The 24,994-nt window shown below is 41.3% G+C and overlaps 1 protein-coding gene across 1 annotated transcript in view; it reads left to right on the top strand.

The window, feature by feature from the left end:
* lrrc1 (leucine rich repeat containing 1) overlaps nt 1-19,737 on the top strand; it is a 133,417-nt gene extending 113,680 nt beyond the window's left edge. The window contains exons 11-14 of the mRNA XM_073056722.1: nt 5,316-5,431; nt 10,061-10,233; nt 15,594-15,730; nt 17,450-19,737. Of these exons, the coding sequence (XP_072912823.1) occupies nt 5,316-5,431; nt 10,061-10,233; nt 15,594-15,730; nt 17,450-17,608 (585 nt within the window). The 3' untranslated portion in view covers nt 17,609-19,737. The remainder of the gene's footprint in view (nt 1-5,315; nt 5,432-10,060; nt 10,234-15,593; nt 15,731-17,449) is intronic.
* The last annotated feature ends 5,257 nt before the right edge of the window (nt 19,738-24,994 follow it).

Genomic DNA, 24,994 nt, shown 5'->3' with positions numbered 1-24,994 from the left:
CCCTTAACTGCTGAGATTTTCAGTTCAAGGAAGGAAAATGACGAATGAGCTGTCAAGGAAGTAAAGCCAACTAGAGTCATAGAAAGTAGAACAGTATAGCACAGTACAGAATCAAATCAGGTTTAATATCACTAGCATATATTGTGTTGTTTTCAAACATTAGTCAGGCCTCAAGGATGATGATATAATGAAGTCAGGGAGCATTAATTGCTTGTCACGATCGACTTTCAGTTGCCAGTCAGACTTGGTGTTGATCAAGCATGTAGGTGTTCTGGGTTGAGGCTGTGGTTGGTCTCCAGCTTCGACAAAAGCTGTGAGCTTTCTGGGTTAGGCAGAGGTGCTTAGTATTGTGCCTCAGACTTTTGCACAGCACTGTATTTGCCAGCATGTGGTGCAGAGTGAGTTTGTGAATCTGGCAGGAGCAAAGAATATTGAGAGTAGAGCATCGCGGGATGGGTGTGGGACAGGTGGAAAAAAAGAGTGCCATGGGCAGGGGGTGGCGCAGGTGCAGACACACCCATCCTTGAGACACCAAGCAAGGTCATTTAATTCCAAATTGACCATTACAGGATATCTCTCTGGTTCTTCCTGCTCCCTCCACTCTCCCTTCCCCTTTTCACAACCATGATCCCCTCGCCCTGCCCCTTCTAAACCCATATCAGAATCAGGTTTATCATCACTCACATATGTTATGAAATCTGTTTTTTTTGCAGCAGAAGAGTGGAATGCATAAAATTACCAAGTACAGTGCAAAAGTCTTTGACATCCTAGCTATATATGTGCTTCAAACTTTTGCACAATACTATAATAATTTTATGTGTTGCACTAAGTATATATAGAAATATACACATACACACACTATATAATCTGTATATAATATGTGTGTATATATAAAATTATAGTGCAAAAAGAAGGGAAAGTAAGAAAAATATAGATAGTATACATAGTCCATTCAAAATCTGATGGCAGTGTAAAGAAGCTGTTCTTAAAATGTTGAGCATATCCTTTGGCCTACAATGTTGCACTGACCATTTAACCTAACCCAAGATTAATCTATCCCTTCCCTCCCACATAGCCTCCATTTTCCTATCACCCATGTGCATGAATCAGATGGAGCAGTGGAAGAGAAGTGATGAAGATGGTTTTGAGCACAGCTCAGAAACAGACCCATCAAACCACCATGTTCATGGCAACCTTTTACCCATTCACATTGTACCCATTTGCCCACATTGTCCATATCTTTTGATGAGTTTCCTATTTTTTTATGTATGTTTAAATGCCTCTTAAGTATAGAATTTGTTCAAGTTTAATTTTCATTCAGCCATACACATGTATACAGCTAAATGAAAGAATGTTCCTGTGGGACCAAGGTGTAAAACACAGTTCACACAGTCGCTCAAGCACAAATAATTGTCATACCATCTACAATCACAAAATAATATTAGCACAAGTCCCTGAGTGGCGTGGCCTGAAGATCGATTGTGCACGGGATGTTGTCCTTGAGCCATGTTTCTGCAAGAGAACGGATGCAGCAGTTCCTCACCTCATGTAGGGTCCGCTGCAGGTGAAAGCAATCTAGCTTGTCTTGCACTTGGTCTGCCACAGTCGAAAGCAATCCAGCTTATCTTCCAGAGAGAGAACACTGGAGAGCAGCACCGACAGAAGAGCTAGTCTGCAGAGGCCAGCACAGATCGCAGCTTGCTGCTGCACCTTTGTTTCTCTTCCAAACCGTCTCCAGCATCTCCTCCCCTGGCTGGCTGTAACAGGCAATGCAGTGCCACGGGGGCCTGCTCAGACAACAACCAAGGTCACGCAGCTTTCCCATTGTCAGTCTCGCCAATGAGACTTGCAGTATTTTACCAATGTCCAATAGGGTATTGCAATCACAAGAAAAACATTTATGACAGACATTTGCACTTTCTTTAGCACCCAGAGAAGCCGTTGCAACCATTGTCCTAGAACCAATTCTGCCACCTCCTTAGGCAGTGGATTTCAGATCCCAAAATGCAAATGTCAGAGTTGAGTTTATTGTCACATGCACAAGTGCAATGAAAAACTCATTTGCAGCAGCATCACAGGCACAGAGCATCAGATAAGCTGCATTAACAAGAAAAAACATTAAACAGAAATCAGATACAATTTTTACGAGAAAAAATTAAAGCAAAAACAAATCAGTCTATTTTAGTGCCGAGTGGTCATAGTGCTGCTAAGCTGTAATGATTAAGGTTGTGCAGGTTGATTCAAGAACTGAAAGGTTCGAGGAAAGTAGCTTTTATTTAACCTGGTGGTGTAAAGCTTCAGGCATCTGCACTTCCTGCCCAGTGGTAGTTGTGAGAAAATGGCATGGCCCAGATGGAGAGGATCTTTGATGATGAATGTTGCCTCCTGTTGATGCTACTGCTGGCAGAGAGGGATGTGCCCTTGGGGTATTGGGTAATGTCCACTACTCTTATGTTTTTAGATAAAATTTTCTTCTCAGATCCCCTTTAAATCTATAGTTCATCTTAAAACTGTGCCCTCTTGTTTTTGATACCCTTGCCCTGGGAAAAATATTTTGACCACCTAGCCCATTCATGCCTCTCATACTCTTTTCTAACTCTACCAGGTCACCCCTCTACCTCCTTCACTTCAGAGTTCACAAGCTCAATCTATCCAATCCCTCTCCTTAACTAAAGCTCTTCAGTGTAGGCAGAATCCTGATGAATCCCTTCTGCACTCTCTCCAGCGCAGTCCCATCCTTCCTGTAATGTACTGCACGTGGTAATCAAAGCGCGGCCGTGATTGAAAGCAAACAGAAAAGGTAGTGCTGTTTATTATTGCTGTCATTTTTTAAACGTCAGTTATCAGAATCAGGATTATTATCACTGACATATGTCATGCGATTTGTTGTTTTGTGGAAGCCGTACATTGCAAAATTACCATTACAATAAAAAATAGTAAATGAATACTGCAAAAGAGGAATAGTGAAGTAGTGCTCATGGGTCCGTGGACTGTTCAGAAATCTGATGGTGGAGGGGTAGAAACAGCTCCTAAAACATTGAGTGTGGGTCAACAGGCTCCTCTACCTTCTCCCCGATGGTAGAAGTGAGTAACATACTGAATAATCAGTCCATGTAATACTTACCTGTACATCGTGTTATATAGAATTGGCTTTATATTTATATGTTGATTTTTATTGTGTTCATTATGCATATTTTGTTCTTTTATGCTGCATCAAATTCAGAGTAACAACTAATTTGTTTCTATTTACACTGGTGTACTGAATAAAGCTTGAAACTTGAGAAGCGTGCATGTCTTGGGTGGTGAAGGCTCTTAGTGACAGATGCTGCCTTCTAGAGGCACCACCTCTTGAATGTGCCCTTGTACATTAAGCCGAAAGCTATGATGGTTCCTTAGTATCAGAATCAGGTTTATTATTACATATATCATGAAATTTATTGTCTTGCAAGACATAAAAATTACTAAATTAGAGAAGTAGTGCAAAAGACGAATAAAGAGGCCACAGAATGACATTGCATCTTCATTTGTCACAACATTAAGTAGCTACATGTGCAATTAAATTCCATTACAAATTTCTGTGGCTACTCATGGATAATTTATCTATAAAATTCTATAAAAAGATTAGCGATCCTAATTGTGTGTTCCCTGAAACAGAGTAACATATACTTGGTGGCCACTGGGTGTATGCATGTGGACTTTTGCTACTCTATCGCAATCACTTCAAGGTTCAACGTGTTGTGCATTTAAAGATGCTCTTCAGTACACCACTGTTGTAGCGCATGGTTATTTGAGTTACTGTCACATTCCTGTCAGCCTGAACCAGTCTGATCATTTTCCTCTCGCCTCTCTCATTAACGAGGTGCTTTTGGCCACAGAGCAGCCGCTCACTGAATGTTTTTTTGTTTTTTGCTTCATTCTTTGTAAACTCAAGAGACTGTTGTGCATGAAAATCCCAAGAGATCAGTACTTTCTGAGGTACTCAAACTACCCTGTCTGGCACCAACAATCATTCCATGGTCATAGTCACTTAGATACATTTCTTCCCTATTCTGCTGTTTGGTCTGAACAACAATTGAACCTCTTCACCATCACTACATGCTTTTATGTATTGAACTGCGGACACATAATTGGCGGATCAGGGAGGTATTTGTATTAATGAGCAGGTGTACCTAATAAAGTGGCCAGTAAACACAGGGTCCTTTGATGCCTTTTAAATCCCAGGACTCGCTGGATGATCCAGCGAACCAGGTTCAAGCTATACCTCTGGTGCTGACGGTGTGGAGTTTACACGTCTGCCAGTGACCACATGGGCTTCGTCCAGGTGCTCCACTTTCCTCCCACATCTCAAGGACTTGCAGGTCATTAGGGTAATGGCTTGCTATAGGTTCCACCTAGTGTTTGGATGAGGGGTGGAACCTGCAGGGAGTTATGGAAATGTGTGGAAATAAGTGTTTGAGGGTTAGCATGGACTTGGTGGGCTGAATGGCTATTTCATGCTGCAGTACACCATGACTCCATTGTGTTGTAGAAATTTTAGAGTGTTTCTTCCTTTGTATGCATTGTAAGGAAATAAATGCAAGCAGGCTTTTTCCACTGAGATTGGGTGAAACTGGAAGTGGAGGTCAAAGGTTAAGGATGAAAGGTGAAATGTTTAAGTGGACCCTGAGGGGAGACTTCTTCAGTCAGAGGGTGGTGAGAGTGTGGAACAAACTGCCAGCAGAAGTGGTGGATTTGGATTCAATTGCAACATTTAAGAGAAAGTCAAATAGGTACATGGATGGGAAGGGTTGTGCCATAGTGTTCTATGACTCTATGAATCTCCAGTAACATGATATCTGATTTAAAGATAAAAGATTTTAAAGATTAGGTTTGTTTATCACATGTATATCTAAACATACAGTGAAATGCATTGCTTGCATCAAATCAAATCAGCTGGGATTGTGCTAGGCAGGCTGCAAGTGCCGCCATGCTTCTGGTGCCAATGACGCATGCCCACGGCTCAGTAACCCTAATCCTATGTCGTTCGAATGTGGGAGGAAACAGGAGCGCTGGGAGGAAACCCGCACGGCCACAGAAAGAACTCCTGACAGATGGCAGTGGGAGTTTAACCCCAATCTTATAGACAGCAGCTGTAAAGTGATATGCTAACTGCTGTGCTGTCATGCTGCCGACTGCAGTTCAAGAATTTGTCCCTGTTTTTGAGAAATGGGGGTTAACATTTCTGAATTAAGGATTGCGTTAGGAAGGTGGAATTTCATGCTTTGGGGCAAGAAAAGAGGTGGGGGCTTTTCTAACCACTCTGGTTTCAATCACAGATTGGTGGTTGCTGCAGCCTCACTGTCTTCAGTCTCCGCGATAACAGATTAACAAGGATCCCTCCAGAAATCTCACAAGCGACTGAACTTCATGTGCTGGACATAGCTGGGAACAGGTAAAATATCTTTCCGGGGGACATTGCTTAGTTTTGATGTAGTTATTTTTTTGTGTATCATATTTAAAATAATGGAAATTTGGAAGTCAAGGCCCAGAGGTGGTCTGGTGTGTGTGTGTGTGTGTGTGTGTGTGTGTGTGTGTGTGTGTGTGTGTGTGTGTGTGTGTGTGTGTGTGTGTGTGTGTGTGTGTGTGTGTGTGTGTGTGTGTGTGTGTGTGTGTGTGTGTGTGTGTGTGTGTGTGTGTGTGTGTGTATTGTAGGTGCTGAACATGGTAGGCAAATTATGTTGATACTGGAATATGTGGCAACACTTGCAGACTGCCTCCAGCACATCCCTAGGTTGTGTTGGTTGCAAACAGAATTAACACATTTCACTGTATGTTTCCACATAAATATGATAAATGAATCTGAAACCTGACCTGAATCTAAAAGTAGAGTTGAAAATTGGTGGCAAATCAGGATGGGCATGTTAATGTAAGGGACTTGTGGCCAAGTTTTTTGATTGGGAGTGAAGCCTGTTGCTGATATTAAAGAAACCTGCCTAAAGATTTATTGTGATGCACATTTCCCCCTTCTCTGATATGTTTTTGGCTTCCACTGTAGTTTTTAGTGAAGTTATCATTGAGGCTGAACAATCAAATTGACCAGATCCCTCAGCAGAAGCTCTAATACTGTTTAAATTTTACAGGAAACAAAACGGGATGTATACATTTTGGCTTTGACATTATCTGCATATAATAACGACCTTTCAAGAACAGAGAATACTTTTATGACTGAAGATGCAAGAGAGTGTAGATGCTGGGATTTGGGGCATAAGAGGACTGTGGGGAGAAATGGGACAGTCGCTGTTTTGGGTCCTAAAATGTCGAATGTCCATTACCCTCCACGGATGATGATTGAACTCCGAGTTCCTCCAGCAGTTTGCATCTTACTCCATTACTGTACTGACATTTTAAATTTGTACAATTTGCAATGTCTGTAGAATGTCGGTCCATGCAAATGATAGTAGTGTTTTCGGTCTGAGATGTTATTCAGTGGTGAGATGGCATGGGAGCTTAGCAGTTAGTGTAACAGCATCAGTGACCAATTGCGTTGTCTGCGAGGAGTTATTACGTTCTCCCCGTGCCCACATGGTTTTCCTCTGGGTTTTCTGGTTTCCTCCCACATTCCAAAGACGTAGGGGTTAGTAGGTTAATTGGTCACGTAGGCATAATTGGGTGGAGCTAGCTCATTTGGCTGGAAGTGCCTGTTACTGTGTTGCATCTCTAAATAAAAATAAATAAATACTGTAAATAAACAAATGTCCTAGCAAGATGATTAAATGAGATGCAGATTGTGTTTTTCAGTGACTCAAATGTGACGTACTTTTGATAAGTATTAGAGCGAGGAAAGTCGCACGAAGAATTGAAGAATCAGAATCTGGTTTATTATCAGTGGCAAATATCATGAAGTTAGTTGTTTTGCAGCAGAAGTACAGTGCAATACATTAAAAAAACTCTGAATTAAAAATAACTAACTAAAATAAGATGTGCAGAGAGAGCAAAATTAGTGAGGCAGTCTTCATAAGTTTTTGGTCCGTTTGGAAATCTGTTGGCAGAGGGATAGAAAATGTTCCTAGACATTGAGTGTGTGTCTTCAGTCTCCTGTACCTCCTTCTAGATGGTAGTAATGCGAACAGCGCCTGTCCTGGGCAGTGAAGGTCCTTCATGATGGGCATTGTCTATTGAAGATGTCCTCAATGGCGGGAAAGCTAATGCCCATGTTAGAGCTGGCTGAGTTTACAACTTTCTGCAGCTTTCATCAATGCTGTGCTTTGGTGTCTCCATACTGGACAGTGATGCAACCAATTAGAATGCTCCCCATAATACTTCTGTAGAAATTTACATGAGTGTTTGGTGACATTCCATATCTCCTCAGATTCAGAAGCACGAAATGCCACTACTTAACATATACAAAATGCTGGAAGATTTCAGCAAGTCAGACAGCATTCTTAGATGCTGCCTGATCTGCTAAGTTCCTCCAGCAATTTTTATGTGTTACTCTGGATTGTCAGCATCTCGAAAATCTCCCGTGTTTATAATTTGCCACAACTTGACATCTACCTCCAGTCAGTGTGGACGGTGTGGGACGTTTTTCTAATTTGCTTGTTAACACAGATGAGAACCAGAATCAGATTTATTATTGTTGACAGATGACATGAAATTTGTTGTTTTTCAGCAGCAGTACGCTGCAAAGGCATAAAATTACTCTAAATTGCAAAACAAAAAGGACAAGTGAGGTAGTGTTCATAGACTCATGGGCCATTCTGAAATCTGATTGCAGGGGAATGAAGCTGTTCCTGAATCACTCTTCAAGTTCTTGTACCTCCTCCCCTTTGATGGTAGTAACAAAAAGAGGGCGTGTCTCAGGTGGTGAGGTTCCTTAGAGATGGATGCTGCTTCTTGAGACATTGCCTCTTGAAGATGCCCTCGATTGTGGGGAGGGATGTGCCTGTGAGGGAGATGGCCGAGTCCACGGCCCTCTGCAGCCTCTTGTGATCCTGCGTGTTGGAGCCTCCTTTGCAATCACAAGCAAAAGAAAATCCGCAGATGCTGGAAATCCGAGCAACACACACAAAATGCTGGAGGAACTCAGCAGGCCAGGCAGCATCTATGGAAAAGAGTATGGTTGATGTTTCGGGCCTTCAGGATTTTGTGTGTGATGCAATCAGTTGGAACACTCTCCACTGTCCATCAGAGTTGTGTGGTGAGACGGCAGTCCCTCTGAACACTACTTGCCCTGCTTGAGCACAGAATAATTTATTACAAATATACACTTTGTGGTCACTTTATTAGGTACAGGAGTAGAGCCTGGTGTGGTCTCCTGCTACTGATGCCCATTCATTTCAAGGTTAAATGTGTTGTGCGTTCAGAGATGTTCTTATGCACACCACTATTGTAATGTGTAGTTATTTGAGTTATGAATGCCTTCATGTCGGTTTAAAACAGTCTGTCCATTCTTCTTTGATCTCTCTCATTAACAAGGTATTCCCCCCCCCCCCACCCCCACAGAACTGCTGTTCACTGAATTTTTTTTTTGCACCATTCTCTGTAAAGTTTAGAGTTGTGCCTGAAAATCCCTGGAGCTCAGCAGTTTCTGAGATACTCAAACCACCCTGTCTGCCACCAACAATCATTTCACGGTCAAAGTGACAAAGGTCACTGTTCTTCTCCATTCTGAACCTCTTGACCATGTCTATATGCTTTTATGCATTGAGTTACTGTTACATGATTAGCAATTAGATATGACAATAGCAAGCAGGTGTACCTAATAATTGGTCATTGAGCGTATATCCTTTCAAGGATAAACTTCATTACCAACAGATGATTAAAAAATCTTGCATGCTTCATTGAATTTGTTAACCTTTTTAAGTGAAGTGGAATTATTGAGTAGCATGTCAATATTTACAAAGTCAAATCTGCATTTGAGTCAAAGTCAAAGAAAAAATGTATTATCACAGTCCGTATATGTTACCATAGCACTTTATTACACTCATAATTTTGTCGACTTCTATAAATCTCCCCTCATTCTCCAATGCTCCAGGGAATAAAGCCCCAACCTGTGCAGCCTTTCCTTATAACTCAGGTCCTCAAGTCTCAGCAATATCCTTGTAAATTTGCTCTGTACTCTTTCAATCTTATTAATATATAAGATTTAATCCAATTTTCTATTACAACCATGGGTGCACACAATAATACAATAAATGTAGTTCCTGAAACCTTGGGTGTTGTCACTGCTATATTCCATGTCTTGACTGCTAGGCTTTGTGTGCATTTCCCTGTAACTACATTAGCACAATCCACATCCATAATTACAAGCAATTAGCCTTCACTTTTCTTTCCCCTACAATTACCTATGCATGGATGCTTAACTGGATTCCCTGCAGCATTCTCTCCCTCAAAGTCAAAGTAAATTTATTATCAAATTACATATACTACCTTGAGATTAATCTTCTTGCAGGCATTCACAGGAAAACAAAGCAAAATAATAGAATTTATGAAAAGCTACACACAAACAAATCTGACTAACGACCAATGTTGAAAAGAGGACAAATTGTGCAAACAAAAATTAAATAATACTGAGAACATGAGTTGCAGAGTTCTTGAAAGTAAGTTGTAGGTTGTGGAATCAGTTCAGTGTTGAGTTGAGTGAAGTTCCCCATGCCAGCTTAGGAGCCTGATGGTTGAATAGTAGTAATAACTTTTCCTGAAACTGGTGTGCACTTATGGTGAGAGGGGAGTAATTTCAAAGAAGATGTGAGGGGCAGTTTTTTTTTACATAGAGAGTGGTCTGTGCCTGGAATGTACTGCCTGGCGTGGAGGTAGAGGCAAGTACATTAGGGAATTGTAAGAGATGTTTAAATAGGCACATGTATGTATAGAAAATTGTAGAATATGGATTCTGTGTAGGTAGAAGGGTTGTCCATTTGTTTACAAATTTAATTGGTTTGGCACAACATTGTTGGCCAAAGGGTCTGTTCCTGTGCTATACCAGTTTGTTCTATGTTGTGGTAGTATGGGAGCTAAGGCGGCTGTACTTTCAGCCCAAAGATAGCAAGAGTAACAAGAGTTTTCTTTTTGACCTTTGCAGGTTGACGTTCTTGCCTTTATCATTGATCACCTTGAAACTGAAGGCCATTTGGTTATCGGAGAACCAGTCCCAGCCACTGCTAACTTTCCAGACGGAGATTGATGCAGGAACGAGAGAGAAGGTTTTGACCTGCGTTTTGCTTCCTCAGCTGCCTCCTGAACATAACAACCATGGTACTGTATCAGTTTTACCAAGTTAAGAACCTGTAAACAGTAAGGGAGGGATAGAAGGTCACAGGAGTTGTTGGTGACAATCTCAGGAATTTTCCAAAGATTGATTTGTTTCCTCTTTAAATCTGTCATGTTTCCTGTGTGGAACATCATTCTTTCACTTGTTTCAACATTAAAGTATAGCACAGGCCCTTCAAATGAATGTTACTGAGGTAATTGAATGTTAACATTTATTTCAAGGGGCCAGAATACAGTATAAAAGCAAGGATGTAATGCTGAGGCTTTATAAGGCGTTGGTCAAACCACACTTGGAATATTGTGAGCGGCTTTGGGCCCCTGATCTAAAAAGATGTGCTAGCATTGGAGAGAGTCCTGAGGAGGTTCACAGGAATGATCCAGGGAATGATGTGGTTAATATATGAGGAGTGTTTGATGGCTCTTGGCCTTTACTCACTGGAATTTAGAAGAATGAGGGGGGATCTCATTGAAACCTATCGTATATTGAAGTGCTCAAATAGAGAGGACATGATGAGGATGTTTCCCATAGTGGGGGAGTCTAGGACCAAAGGGCACAGCCTCAGAATAAAGGGGCAATCTAACCCTTCCCTCCTACATAGCCTTCCATTTTTCTAACATGTATGTGCCTATCTAAGAGTTTCTTCAATGTCCTTAATGTACCTGCCTCTATTACCATGCCTGACAGCACATTCCACACACCCACTGCACTCTGTAAAGAACTTGCCCCTGACATCCCCCATTACTTTATTCCCATCAGGTTAGAATTATGCCCCCTTGTCTTAGCCATTTCCATGCTGGGGGGAAAGAGATTTGGGTATTCGCTCTATCTATACCTCTTATCATTTTTACACCTCTCTCATCACCTCTCATCTCCCTTCGCTCTAAAGAGAAAAGCCCTAGCTTGCTCAATCTATCCTCATTAGACATGCTCTCTAACCCAGGCAGCATCCTGGTAAATCTCCTCTGTACCCTTTCTGAAGCTTCCACGTCCTTGCTGTAATGAGGCGACCAGAACTGAACACAGCATTTTAAGCTTTGCCAAACCAGGGTTAGAGTTGCCGAGGAAGTGGTTCCTTCAGGCTTTTCGTAGCCAGTGGTGGTAGTGGGGATAAGCTCCCACTACCTAGGAACGCTCCAAATGGCATGCACTTCAAATAGACTCCAACAACCAAGTCCAGCTTCTGGCCTTTATGTGTGGCTCAGCTACATAGCCTGGTGGAACCATTTCTACAGACAGGAGAAGGGGCAAAGGCAAGTTACTAATGGCTTAAAACCGGTCGCTTCAGGCAAATGGGGCTCATCAGCTGTGGTTGACAGCTCATCTAGGAGAAGGTAAACTCAGCTACCTTGCAGCTACATCCACTCATGGGGTAGGCTTCGGGGGTAAACCCCGAGGGAAAACTCCGGAGCTGGAGTGTGTGAGGCAGTCTTACATTGAGTTCAGTGCTGACTGGGATCTCCTATGATGCTGCTGGTGCCAAACTGTATCAGTCTTTGCTGTTCCTTTGGATTCATCAGCTGTGTGGACAGTGGGAGTATGATCCAGGCAACAGCTTGCTCTCCATATCCTACTGCCCTGGTTATGTATGACAGCTAGGATGCAACATTCATGGTTGACCCTGACCAACGGAGGGGATGCCACTCCATGAGTAGCAGCAGAGTCGTTGGGGTATAAAAATGTAATAGAACAGTACTGAAAGCATTGACTATGAATGTAAAGAATAAAAAGGCATGATTTATTCTTCTAGGTTTTAAATTATGAATAGAGTTTATTTAATTTAAAAAAGGTCCTAGAAACTATTTAAGCCTATTCCTCTCAGCTAAGGTTAATGGTTCCTTCTCACTTACTCTATCTAGACCCTCATTTTTATACACTGCCATTAAATCTCTTCTCAGCTGTCCTCAATGTTTGTTGAATTGCTGGTGTGTGCAAGTTTGATATACTGAATAATCAGTTCTCAACAGAAACTGATCCTGTTGTTCAAGAATCAAAGTTTGTTAGATAGATAGATTTTTTTCTTTAATTTTTGCTTTTAAATCTGCCTGGCCATTGAAAAATAAATGAAATAATAAACGTTGGGTATTACATAAAAGAAAAAAAATGGAAGTTATGTCACACCTTTCCAGAGTCAGGTCATTACAGAAAGTTCTACAGGTCAATGTGAACTTTTGGAGTGTAGTCCCTGCACTGAAAATGGATTAGCCATGATGAAATGGCAGAGCAGACTTGATGGGCCAAACGGCCTAATTCTGCGCCTATATTTTATGGTCTTATGACACACAAGGACATGGAAATTAAGAGTGATAGTGGGCAAAATGGGAGCCTGAGTCTGCAGTGCCAGTAGTTGATACAGGAAAACTTCAGCAAGCTCTCACAAATGGACATGGAAGAGGACAATATCATCTGTTTCTCTGTTAAGATGGCACGTTTTGAATGAGATTGTAATGTCCTTGCTGCTCTCTATGGTGTAAAATGGTACCATTTTGACCAGCAGCATTAACCCCAGTGTCCCCAACCATCTCCATCGGCCAGCTGGCATCATTCAAATCATTTGACTTGTTATTACTACGTTGTTGTTAGAGGGATCTCACAATTTGCTGCTGCTTTGACCACATGATGAAGAATGGGCCTGTAGGAGGGAGACTGAAAATCTGGTTGAATCATGCTACGGCAACAACCTCTCGCTCAACATCAGCAAAATTAAAGGGCTGATAATTGACTACAGGAGGAAGAAGCTGGAAGTCCTCATTAAGGGATGGGAGGTGGAGAGTACCAAGAAATTAAAATTAATTGGCATGATCATATCAGCAGATCTGTTCCGGGAGCAGCATGTACAGAGGGTGCCTTGACAAAGAAAGCACTGTGGCGACCCACTTTCTACACAGGAGAACTGGCTCACAAAATGGCGCACGCGTTGGCAGAGAGGCCAGCCCCAAAATGGCGCTGGGCCGTCTTCTTCACCAGCTAGGGGAGAAAGCCTGCGCGCAGGAAGAGACTTTTGTAATGCACCTCTGACGTCATTTCCGCCCGGAGAGGGTGGGAACGGAACTGCGTAAAAGCCAGCGCCGCGAAGTTTGAATGAACTAGTCTCGAGTTTCGTTATTTCTAGCTCTGTGTGTAGATAGATAGATAGATAGATACTTTATTCAACCCCATGGGGAAATTCAACATTTTTTCCAATGTCCCATACACTTGTTTTAGCAAAACTAATTACATAAAATTACTCAGTAAAAATATGATATGCATCTAAATCACTCTCTCAAAAAGCATTAATAATAGCTTTTAAAAAGTTCTTAAGTAGTTTACTTAGATACATTAAATACAATCAACCCCGGCACTTTAACATATCTTACTCCTGGCGGTTGAATTGTAAAGCCTAATGGCATTGGGGAGTATTGACCTCTTCATCCTGTCTGAGGAGCATTGCATCGATATCAACCTGTCACTACATTGCTACAGCACAACAATACCTCTACTTCTTAGAAGTTTGCATAGATTTGGCATGTCACCTAAAAACTTGATAAGCTTCTATATTTTCACAGTAGGAGTATCTTAACTGGTTGTATCATGGCCTGATATGGAAACAACAATGCCCAGAAACAGAAAATGCAACATGAAGTGGTGGATACACATCACAGGAAAAGCCATCCCCACCGTTGAGCACATCTACAAGGAGCGCTGCCACAAGGAAACAGCAGCCATCATCAAGGATCCCCACCTTCCAGGCCATGCTCACTTCTCCCTACTACCATCAGACAGGCGGTACAGTCCCACATCACCAGGTTACCAGGTTCAATTATAACTATACAACCATCAGGCTCCTGAACCAACTCCGATCACCACAACTCTTAACTACAGGAGAAAACCTGCTGACGCTGGAAATCCGAGCAACACACACAAAATGCGAGAAGAACTCAGCAGGCCAGGTAGCACCTATGGGAAAAAAAAGTATAGTTGACGTTTCAGGCTGAAACCTTGCTGAAGGGTTTTGGACAGAAACATCAACTGTATTTTTTCCATAGCTGCTGTCTGGCCTGCGGAGTTCTCTCGCATTTTGTGTGTGGAACAACCTACAGACTCACTTTCAAGGACTCTACAACTCGTGTTCTCAAAATTGTTTTATGTGTCTTTGCACATTGTTACTTGTCCATCTTTGTTTATGTATAGATTTTTCATAAATTCTATTCTATTCCCTTATTTTCCTGTAACTGCCTGTAAGTGAAGCTCAGGGGTGTACATATATGGTAACATATATGTACTTTGATAATAAATTTACTTTAACATTGACTTTGAAATAGTTTGACTTGTTATTACCAAATGGTCATTAAAGGGATCATACAATTTGCTGCTGCTTTGACCACATTAAACCAGTAAACCGTGCGTCAGGAGTAATGCTACTCAGCGTAGCCTGAAGGGAGGTGAAAGGTACCACATGAAATTAAATTGGTTTGTTATTATGCAGTGAAAAACTTTTTTTGCATACCATTCATACAGATCACTTCATCAGTTCAGTGCGTTGAGGGAGATTTAAATAAATACGATTATTATAATAGATGCAGCTTCAGGTTCGTGGGTGACAACATCTCTGAAGGTTTATCCAGGGCCCGTGTATTGTGCCAGTGTATTGTGCGGGGACATGATAACCTAGCAGTTATCATAATGCTATTACAACACCAGTGACACGGGTTCAATACCCACCACCGACTGTATGGAGTTTGTACATTCTCCCTATAACCACACAGGTTTTCTATAGGTTTTTCCCACATTTTGAAGACTTACAGGTTGGTAGGATAATTGGTCACACAGGTATAATTGGGTTGGGAGGGCCTGATACTGTGCTGTTTCTCTAAATTAAATTAAATATTGATGCAATTATGACGAGGGTATAGCAACGGTTGTATTTAATTGGGGGTTGGAGGAAATTTGGAGGAAACCTGACTTTGGAAATGTGCGACTGAACTTCCAAAGGCTCTGGCAAATTTCTACAGATGTACCATGGACAGCACCCAAACTATTGCATCAACTTCAGGTACAGAGGGGCCACTGCACAGGATCGGTAAAAGTTGCAGAGGGATGTAAACTCAGCCAGCTGCATCGTGGGCACAACCCACCCCTCCTTCAAGGATGCCTTCAAATGGCAATGCCTCAAGAAGGCAGCATTAAGGATCCCCACCATCCTTCCACTGTGTCAGAGCACAGCTCGAAATGTTTGAATATAGAATTGCCTATTTTGAAAGTGCAGCTAGTAATTTTAATATGTGCAAAGAAAATACTTTGTAAGCTTTTGTGTGTTAATTTGTTGAGCTGTTCGTCAGTGACAAACGGTGTTTTGTTTTTTTTGCAGATAATTTGCCACGCTGTACTGCACTGGAGAGCCTGGTGACTGACGTTTCTGATGAAATGTGGAATGAACGTGCCATGAACCGAATTAGTGCAATACGCTTCCTAGACGATCAGGATGATGATGACGATGAAGAAAAGGTAATTTCTTTCTTCACAGATGCTGCCTGATCCCCTGAGCACTTCAAACACTTTCTGTTTTGTTTCCAGTTTTTGGCATCTGCAGAGATGTTGGAAATGGGAAACAGAAGAACTGTTTATTGGTTTTGGGGTGTGGGGGGGGGATACAGTACACATGCTGCTGTCTACATCAACTGTGTTGAGAAAGAGAATTTCAAGATCCGAGGAGTGAACATCAACAATAGTCAGTCCTGGTCCAACCACATAGATATCACTGTTGAGAAAGATCGCTAACACATCTACTTCCTCAGGTGGTGAAAGAAATGTTGCATGTTTCTATCGACTTACCATTTCTTATTGATGGACCACAGAAAGCATCCTATCTATGGCTTGTATGGCAACTGCTCTGCTTGTGACTGAAAGAAACTGCAGAGAGTTGTGGACACAGCTCAGCACATCTCCCTCCATTGTCTCTGTCTACTCTTCTTGCTGACTGGGTTTTTCTCCCTTCATTTCCAGTCCTGATGAAGGGTCTTGGCCTGAAATGTCGACTGTTTATTCCTTTCCCTAAATGTCACTTGACCTGCTGAGTTCCTCCAGCATTTTGTGCATGTTAATCATAATCAAAGACCCCACTCACCCTGGATAGTCTTGCTTTTCCCTTCCCCCTTTGGGAGAAAGATAAAAAAACTGAAAACACGTACCATCAGGCTGAAGGACAACCTCTAACCCATTGTTATAAGACTATTAAATATTTCACTAGTACAATAAGATGGACTCTTGGCATCACGATCTACCTTGATATGATCTTGCACTTTATTGTTTACCTGCACTGTACTTTTGTAGCTGTTACACTTTATTCTACATTCTGCTATTGTTTTACCTTGTTCTACATGAATTGACCATGTAATGATTTGATCTGTATGAATAGTATACAAGACAAGCTTTTCACTGTATCTTGGTACATGTGACAATAATAAACCAATTCCGTTTTCCTTCTGAGTACGGATGCTTTAAACGCAAGAAGGTTCCGATTCCAGCTCCCCTCTTTAACACCAACTGGTCATCAGTATGGACAACATTGCTGTCTGACTTACCTTGTGCGATTGGTTGTGGAGAGGCAAATATGTTACTGGGTCAGTAATCCAGAGACCAGGTTCTTAGAGACCCGAATCCAGATCCCTCCTTGGCAGCTGTGTATTTTGAACTTGTGATTTGGATAAGCAGATGGTTTTAGTAATGTGATCCTATAAACTGCCTTCCTATGGTAAAACCCAAATTGTTCAAAGGTGTACTCCGGTGGAGGAAATTTGTCATCCTTATCCAATCTAGTCTATGTGACTTCAGTCCCGTCAACATGGCAAACTCAAAAAATTAACTTGGAGATGTTTCCGTACCCAAGAATGGAAAAGCCCACAGAAAGTGGTGGATCACAGGGAAAGCCCTCCCCACCATTGAGCACATCAACAAGGAGTGCTTTCGCAGGAAAGCAACATCCTTCATCGAGGTCCCCCCACCATCCAGGCAGTGCTCTCTTCTCTCTGCTCTCACCAGGAAGGAGGTACAGGAGTCTCAGGTCCCACACTGCCAGGTTTAGGACCACCTTTGTAGCCTCACTAGCAACTTTTACAACTGCAGCATAATGTCCCGACACCTCTGTTCAGTACCCTCACCGATGAAGGCCAGTGTGCTAAACGTTCTGTGATGACACTACTTACTCATTTTCTGCTTTCTTTCCAGGGTACCCTGCTACGGAGAGCCACTCCACATCCTGGGGAGTTGAAGACCTTGAAAAAGACGGCAGAGAACTTGAGAAATGAGATGAATGCTGCTAAAGCACTGGACTCCAACAAAAATGAGGTCAATAACGCCACTCAAAGATTAACCACTTCCGTATAGAGTTTTACCTCAAGCTCTCACCTTGTGTGTCTCCCTGACTCTCTCAGCCGTCGTGACAAACCCTTCCTTGGAATTGTTCCCTTCTGTTTGCACAAGCCAACCCCATGTGATTTTTGTCTCATGTCACCAACTACAGCCTGGAAGAAAGTGCCTTGCTTCCCCACAGTGATTGATCAATTCACCAATTGATCCAAAGGCATTCTGCACAATGTAATCATGTTTTTCCCAAAAAAATTCTTTTTATATGTGTATATATAAATATAAATATATATATAGGTAGATGCACTACTGTATAGAATTTAGAAATCCTTGCTTATAATTTTGTTAAACACAGGGTGAACTCTTTTTTTTAAGAAAAGGTATATTTTTGGGGGTGTTTGGACCTGCTGAAAAATAATTGTACAGTTTTATGTGAAATTTGATACTTTTTATACAGTTTGGCAGCTTGGATTGTATAAATTTTACATTTTGTGTATAGCGAGTTTAATAATGGTAATGCAGGTTTACGAATATCGTTCCGCTATGGTACACGTTTTTATTAGTTGTAAAAATCAGTTCTTACTTTCCTGAATCATCCACAGACCATCTTGAGTGACTTGTGTCTCCTTACCACTGCTCTCCCCTACCTTTGTTTTGAATTGATTTGCTCATTATGGCAAGGACACCAGACTCATATGCTGGCCTTGTAACTGACAAGTATAGTGTTTTCTTTTCATAAGGGGATGATAGAGAAACGTACTAGGGCTTGTGTAACTCCTAAGCCATGTCCTGCTGAATAAATGGTATCTTCGCCAAACAATTATGGTGCGACCAACACTCTATATATTGAGTCATAGAACACTACAGCACAGAAACAGGCCCTTTGGCCCATCTGGTCTGTGCCAAACCATAATTCTGCCTGTTCCCATTGACCTGCATCTGGGCCATATTCTTGCATACCTGCCCCATCCATGCACTGATTGAAGTTTCTCTTAAATGTTACAATCGAATCTGCATCTACCCACATCCACTAGAGACTCATTCCACACTCTCATATCCTTCTGACTGAAGAAGTTCTTAAGTCTTTCACTTTTGACCCTTAACCCATAACCTCAGTGCTGTCACTGAAGGTCAGTGTGCAAAAAGCCCCTTCCGACACCTGTCTGCCTCTGATGCCACCTCTTACTTACTTTCTATTTTCTCTCGGGGGTACCCTGCTACAGTCTAGTTGTAGTCTCACCCAATCTCAGGGGAAAAAAACCTACTTGCAATATCCTTTGTATACCCCTATCAAATCTCCCCTTAAGTTCCTATGCTCCAGGGAATGAAGTCCTAACCTCACATGCTCTTTCTCTGCAGTCTTTCAATCTTAATGATATTTTTCTTGTAAGTAGGTGACCAGAACTGCACACAATACTCCAAATTGGGTTTCACCAGTGTCTTGTACAGCTTCAAAATTGTATCCCAATTCCTGTACTTAGAACATTGATTTATGAAGGCCAGTTGCCAAAAGTGGTTTTATGACCCTATCTTATTGATATCTTTCCTGGAGGTACGTGACCAGAGCTGCACACAACATGGTTACGTCTAATCCGTGTCACCCCTTCCATATGTCTCTCTCCACACCCACTGCATCTCCTTTCAACTGGACTTCGTTAGTAATTGTGAATGGTTTTGTCATATGTGAAACCTGCCGTGATTTTATAATTTTTAATCAAATATTGCACAGGGAAGTTTAAGATTTGTCTTTACAATAAATTAAGGCTTTTTGCCGACCATTCCTAACCACTGATTATTAAAATTTGGTATTAGTCTTTCAAGAAAGAAGGCTATTTTCCAAATGAATTTATTTTCTGCAGGTACTAAGAAATCTCTCTGTTGTCACGGTGACAGATAGCTGTGGCCTCTGTTGAGGTAGATTGTGGACATAAATCTTCAGTGGTTTATGGGCATTGCCAAACAGTGATTGCTATGGACCTCAGCCGCTTGGTGTTGAATTTAACTAATTAAATTTCCTACTCTGTTGTTTTGTTAACTGTGGTCTTTAGTTTGGAAAATGTGGAGGTACCTGGTTTAATGCATTTGTTAGGTGTTAAAACAGTCAATAATATTTTTGGCTAATAAACATCAACTTTGTAAATATCTGTGAAGGAAGCAAATGTTTTGAAATTAATTTTTCTAAGTCACTATTTCCATAGACTCATGGAACCCTACCACGCAGAAACAGGCCCTTTGGTCCATGTCAAACTATTATTCTGTTTTGTCCCATCGACCTGCATCCAGGCCTTAGCCCTCCATACCCCTCTCATCTATATACTTATCCAAATTTCTCTTAAATGTTGAGAATTCATATCTACTACTTCTGTTGGCAGCACAATCCACACTTTCTGAGTGATGAAGTTCCCTCTCATGTTCCCCCTAAACCGTTCATCTTTCATCCTTATCCCGTGACCTCTCGCTCTAGTCTCACCTAATGTCACATGCTGTAATTTGGAGAAAAAAAAATGACCTTAGACGTTCTGGAATCTTGGCATCTGATCAGTAAGTTAATAGTAGAACTATTAATTTACTGATCAGTATTGCTGGGTTCTGCAGTTTGATTTTTGAAGAACTTATTCTTTTGGTAGTTTTGATGGTTGCTTAATACTTAATTAACTACTGAAAAACAAATGTTTATTGTCAATTGTGTTCATGCATTTCAGTTTCAGTTGAGACATGAGATTCTGCAGATGTTGGAAATGTTGAGTAACACATTCATGATGAGGTCAGATGCAGGTTGGATGAGCAACACCACTTATTGTGTCTTCATAGTCTTCAACCTGCTGGCATCAACATTGATTTCTTTAACTTCCAGTAATCATTGTCCTCTATTTCCCTTCCTTCCCCCTCCTTTGTTTTCCTTCATTCCTGTAGCTCTTCAGCCCTTTCCTTGCCCTCTCCCACCTTTTCAACCTGCCCATCACCTCCCTGTTTCCCCACCTTCTTCCCTTTCTTCCATGGTCCACTCTTCTAGTAGATTCCTCCTTTAACCATTAACCTTTTCCATCTATAACTTCACAGCTTCTTACTTCACTCACCCCTCCCCCATCAACCCACCTTTCCCCTCTCCTCTCACCTGCTGGCTTGTGCTCCTCCTCCCCCTCCACCTTCTCATTCTGGCTTCTGCCCTCTCCTTTCCAGTCCTGATGAAGGGTCTCGGCCTGAGACATAGAATGTTCATTTTCCTGCCATAGATGCTGCCAGATCTGCTGAGTTCCTCCAGCATTTTGTGTGTGTAGCTCAATGACATAATTGTTGGCTTTTGGTTAATTTAACCAATATTTGTGACATCCAGTCCAGAGAAAAGGTCTTGTTCTGAAACATCATCTCCATTTCCCATGCTGCCTGAACTGCTGAGTTCCTCCAGTATCTTGTTTGTTGCTCTAGATCCTAGCATCTGCAGTCTCTTGCGTCTCCATTTATGAAGTTCTGTTATTCCTTTGCTGGAGTTTTGCAAACTTTACAGGATGTTCTTGCAAACTAAGATGCATATCATTCAGGGCAATGCATGAATAATTGCTGTCAAGTTCAAGTTTATTGCAATTCAACATACCTACCGAAAAAAGCAACATTGCTCCAGATCATGATGTATAACACAATACATATAATTCACACAACACACAAAGTAATATTGCCACAATTAAATTAACAAACAATAATAAAAATTTACAAATAGCAAATAAATAGCACCACCACCTACGATCACCAGGTCTCAAATATTTGAACAACACACCCAATTCTAATGAAAAGTTTCTTGCAAATACATGTCTTTGAACTTACTGTAAATGCATTTTAAGTGCCAGGATGCATCTTGTTTGAGCAAAATTAATGAAACATTTTGGTGCAAGTATGGTTTCTTCTTTAGAGGGACAGCACAGTAACTGGCCTTTCTGGCCCAACAGGTTACACTGTCCAGTTACAACCAATTAGCCTGCTGGGAATGTCTGCAAATTGGCAACTGTCTTGTAAACTTCTCGTTCTGAGTTTATGCAATGAGCATGAAATAATTCTTATTAACTTGTTAAATCCCAACATATGTTTGCAGATGCAACTGTAAATAATTATATTTATAAGTAAGAATGGTAACAGGCCTTTCTGACCCAACAAGCCCACACTGACCAATTACACCGTGTGACCAGTTAACCTACTAACCCATCTGTCTTTGGAAGAAAGCCAGACCATCCGGAGGAGCATGCAGTCATGGTGAGTCTGTGTCATCTGGTCTAGACTCTCCCACTATAGAAAACATCCTCTCCATGGCCACTCTATGTCTAGGCCTTCTAATATTCAACAGGTTTCAGTAAGATTTACACCCCCCCCCCCCCCCCCCCCCAACCTCATTCTTCTAAACTCCAGCAGTACAGGCCCAGGGCCATCAAATGCTCTTTGTACGTTAAGTCTTTCATTCTTGGAATCATTCTTGTGAATCTGCTCTGAACCTGCTCCATTGCCAGCACATCCTTCCTCAGATTAGGGGCCCAAAACTGCTCAATGCTCCAAGTTCTGTCTGACCAATGCCTTATAAAACCTGCATTACATCCTTCCTTGTATATTTTAGTTCTCTCATTGGCCAGGTGTGGAAGGTCATTCATATTTCAGCTCTTTTCATAGAGGGAAGGGAATATTCTTTCAGTTGTCTCTGGATTTCCAAGGTAACTTCAGTCCAGCCTCACTAAGCACCCTTCTCTTCAGACCATGGATGTGCTATTGCATAACAGCTAAAGATAGACCCAGAAGCGCCAGTGAGTTGGTCCTAATTGAATGCTTCCTGGGTGGTGTTGTGTTCTTTATCTGTACTGTGGGTTACTAAGAACAAACTATATTCTGGAAGAATTAAAACCAGAACTTTTATTTACAACAGCAAACAGCAACCACGTTTTAACACTGCCATGCTTCTAGGTCATTGTTTCATTTCTGTGCATGCTCCGAACTCCATCCAATCATGTTCTTACACGTGACACATGATATCACCATATCTTCCTTTCCTTAAAAAAAAAGCAATTAGCAACATTAATCAAAACAAATGTATAATTTAACATGTCTCTATCAGACTCTCTGGAGGTTTACGAACACGAGTAGACCTAAGTGGTTCACACAGTTCTTGTGTTTCGTTGTTGTTTTGTCTGGTCTGCATCAGTTAACGGAAACTCTGAAGTTGGCTCTTTCTTGAGGTCTTTGCGAAGAAATCGCAATTCATTCATTAACTGTATAATCTCTTTTTTATGCTGAGACTTCATTATTTCAATAAAACCTCAATTCCTTCACTTGTGCTTTCACTTCTTCAATTGGATCCTGATTCTTGTCACTCTTTGGCTTCAGATCAGTATTGTACTGTACTGGCAAGTTTGGTGTTTGTGGCAAAGCTTTGTCAGATGCTGGTAACAAAGGGATGGGTCTGAGGGCTTTGTTTATGACTTCTTTTACTTTTGCTGCGTTGGAATCAAATTCTGTTCTCTTTCTCTCTCTCTTTCATCAAGTCACTGTATTCTGACTCTGTGTCATTGTCCAGGACTAAGACTCTTTTCACCAAATTCTGTCTCTCACAGGCAGATAAATTAAGTATTGACTGTACAGTTTTTTTGACACGACCACAAATGAAAGCATGTGCACACTACTGTATTTTTGTGTATTACTTTTGCCACAGATGTTCCTTTAACTGGAACGTCTGCACCTGAGTACCCAGTCACTTTTATATTTGTCTGATGTAACTTTGGTCTTGGTTTTAATGCATTAAACACAGATTCCGCAAGAACATTTACTTGTGCTCCAGTATCCAATTTAAATAGAATAATGTTTTAGTTCACTTGCAATGGCATAATCCAGTCATTCTTTCTTTGTTTTCACAAAGCACATCTATGTAAAACTCAAGTTCATTTTCAAGCACTGCATTTACGTGTTTTATTTCCTTTCTACTTCTGCAACAGCGTGAAAAATGATTACTCTTACCACAGTGATTGAATATTTTTCCATACACTGAACACTTTTTAGGGCAGTGCTCCCGTCCACAGCGATCACAAAGTTTTTTTCTTTCAAACTATGTCTTGCTCTCTTTCAGTTTCGTTGTTGCTTCATTTTTTTTTCTAATATGTTGGTGCACAGCGTATACGTTGCAGTTCTCAATAAAAAGCTCTTTAGCCTGCGACATCACGGTTTCTGAAGCTTTGCAGAGAATCAAAGCTTTTTCCAAATTTACATCTGGTTCTCTTAAGAGTCTTTCTCTCAGAGCAGTATCTAGAATGCCACAAACAATTCTGTCCTTAATGAGAGAGTCCGTCAGTTCTGCAAACTCGCATGTTTTACTGTGGTTTCTCAATTCCATACCAAATTGATCAATCGTTTGACCAGCTTTCTGCTTGCATGTAAAGATTTTGTACCGTTTATACATCACATTGCACTTCGGTATACAAAATGCTTCAAACTTGTCGATTATCGCTTTTAGATTCAAATTATCTCCATTCTCAAAAGTAAAATGGTTATATACCTCAATTGTGTTGTCACCAGTCACATGGAGTAGAATTGCTGCTTTCATTTTTTTCAATTTTTTAATCTGCTCCAATCGCCGAAAAATAAATTTCAAATCGCTGTTTAAATCTTCTCCAGTTTTCAGCGACATTTCCAGTCAGCTGAAGCGTCGATGGGGGTTGCAAAAGCTGTTAGCGAACAACGAAAAAGTTTGCACTTCTTTTTTTCAATTATCCCGTTTCCATATTATTCTTCCACACCGACTTCTGACACCATGTTGTGTTCTTTATATGTACCGTGGGTTACTAAGAACAAACCATATTCTGGAAGAATTAAAACTAGAACTTTTATTTACAACAGCAAACAGCAGCCACGTTTTAACACTGCCACGCTTCTAGATTATTCTTTTATTTCTGCGCATGCTCAGAACTCCGTCCAATCATGTTCTTACACGTGACATGTGATATCACCATAGGTGGTTCATGTCCAGATTCGTAACCTCTGTTGGTATCTTGATTGTTACCCTGTAAACTCCATCTCCTCCAAGTGGGCATTGGGCATCTTCTTAGACATAGGGTGGAGGTTTGCGGCAAGAAATACTGAAGCCACTAAAGTAATTTAGTTGTCTAGCAGTTGGCATAACGCTATTACAGTGCTCTGGACCCAGGTTCAATTCTGCTTAGACCTGTTGACAAGCACCTGGATCATAGCCCTCCACACCCCTCCCGTCCATGTACTTATCCTAACTAAAGTGTTACAGAGAAAGTGAAGTGCAGGCAATAAGGAGCAAAGCCATGATGAGGTAGATTATGAGGTCAATCACATTTTATGGGGCGACAAGATAGTGTAGCGCCAGTATCCAGGTTCAATTCCCACCGTTGTCTGTATGGATTTTGTATGTTCTCC

Source organism: Hemitrygon akajei, chromosome 9 (genome assembly GCF_048418815.1).
Source record: "Hemitrygon akajei chromosome 9, sHemAka1.3, whole genome shotgun sequence".
Taxonomy (NCBI): Eukaryota; Metazoa; Chordata; class Chondrichthyes; order Myliobatiformes; family Dasyatidae; genus Hemitrygon; species Hemitrygon akajei.
This window is presented reverse-complemented; position numbering and strand designations above follow the sequence as displayed.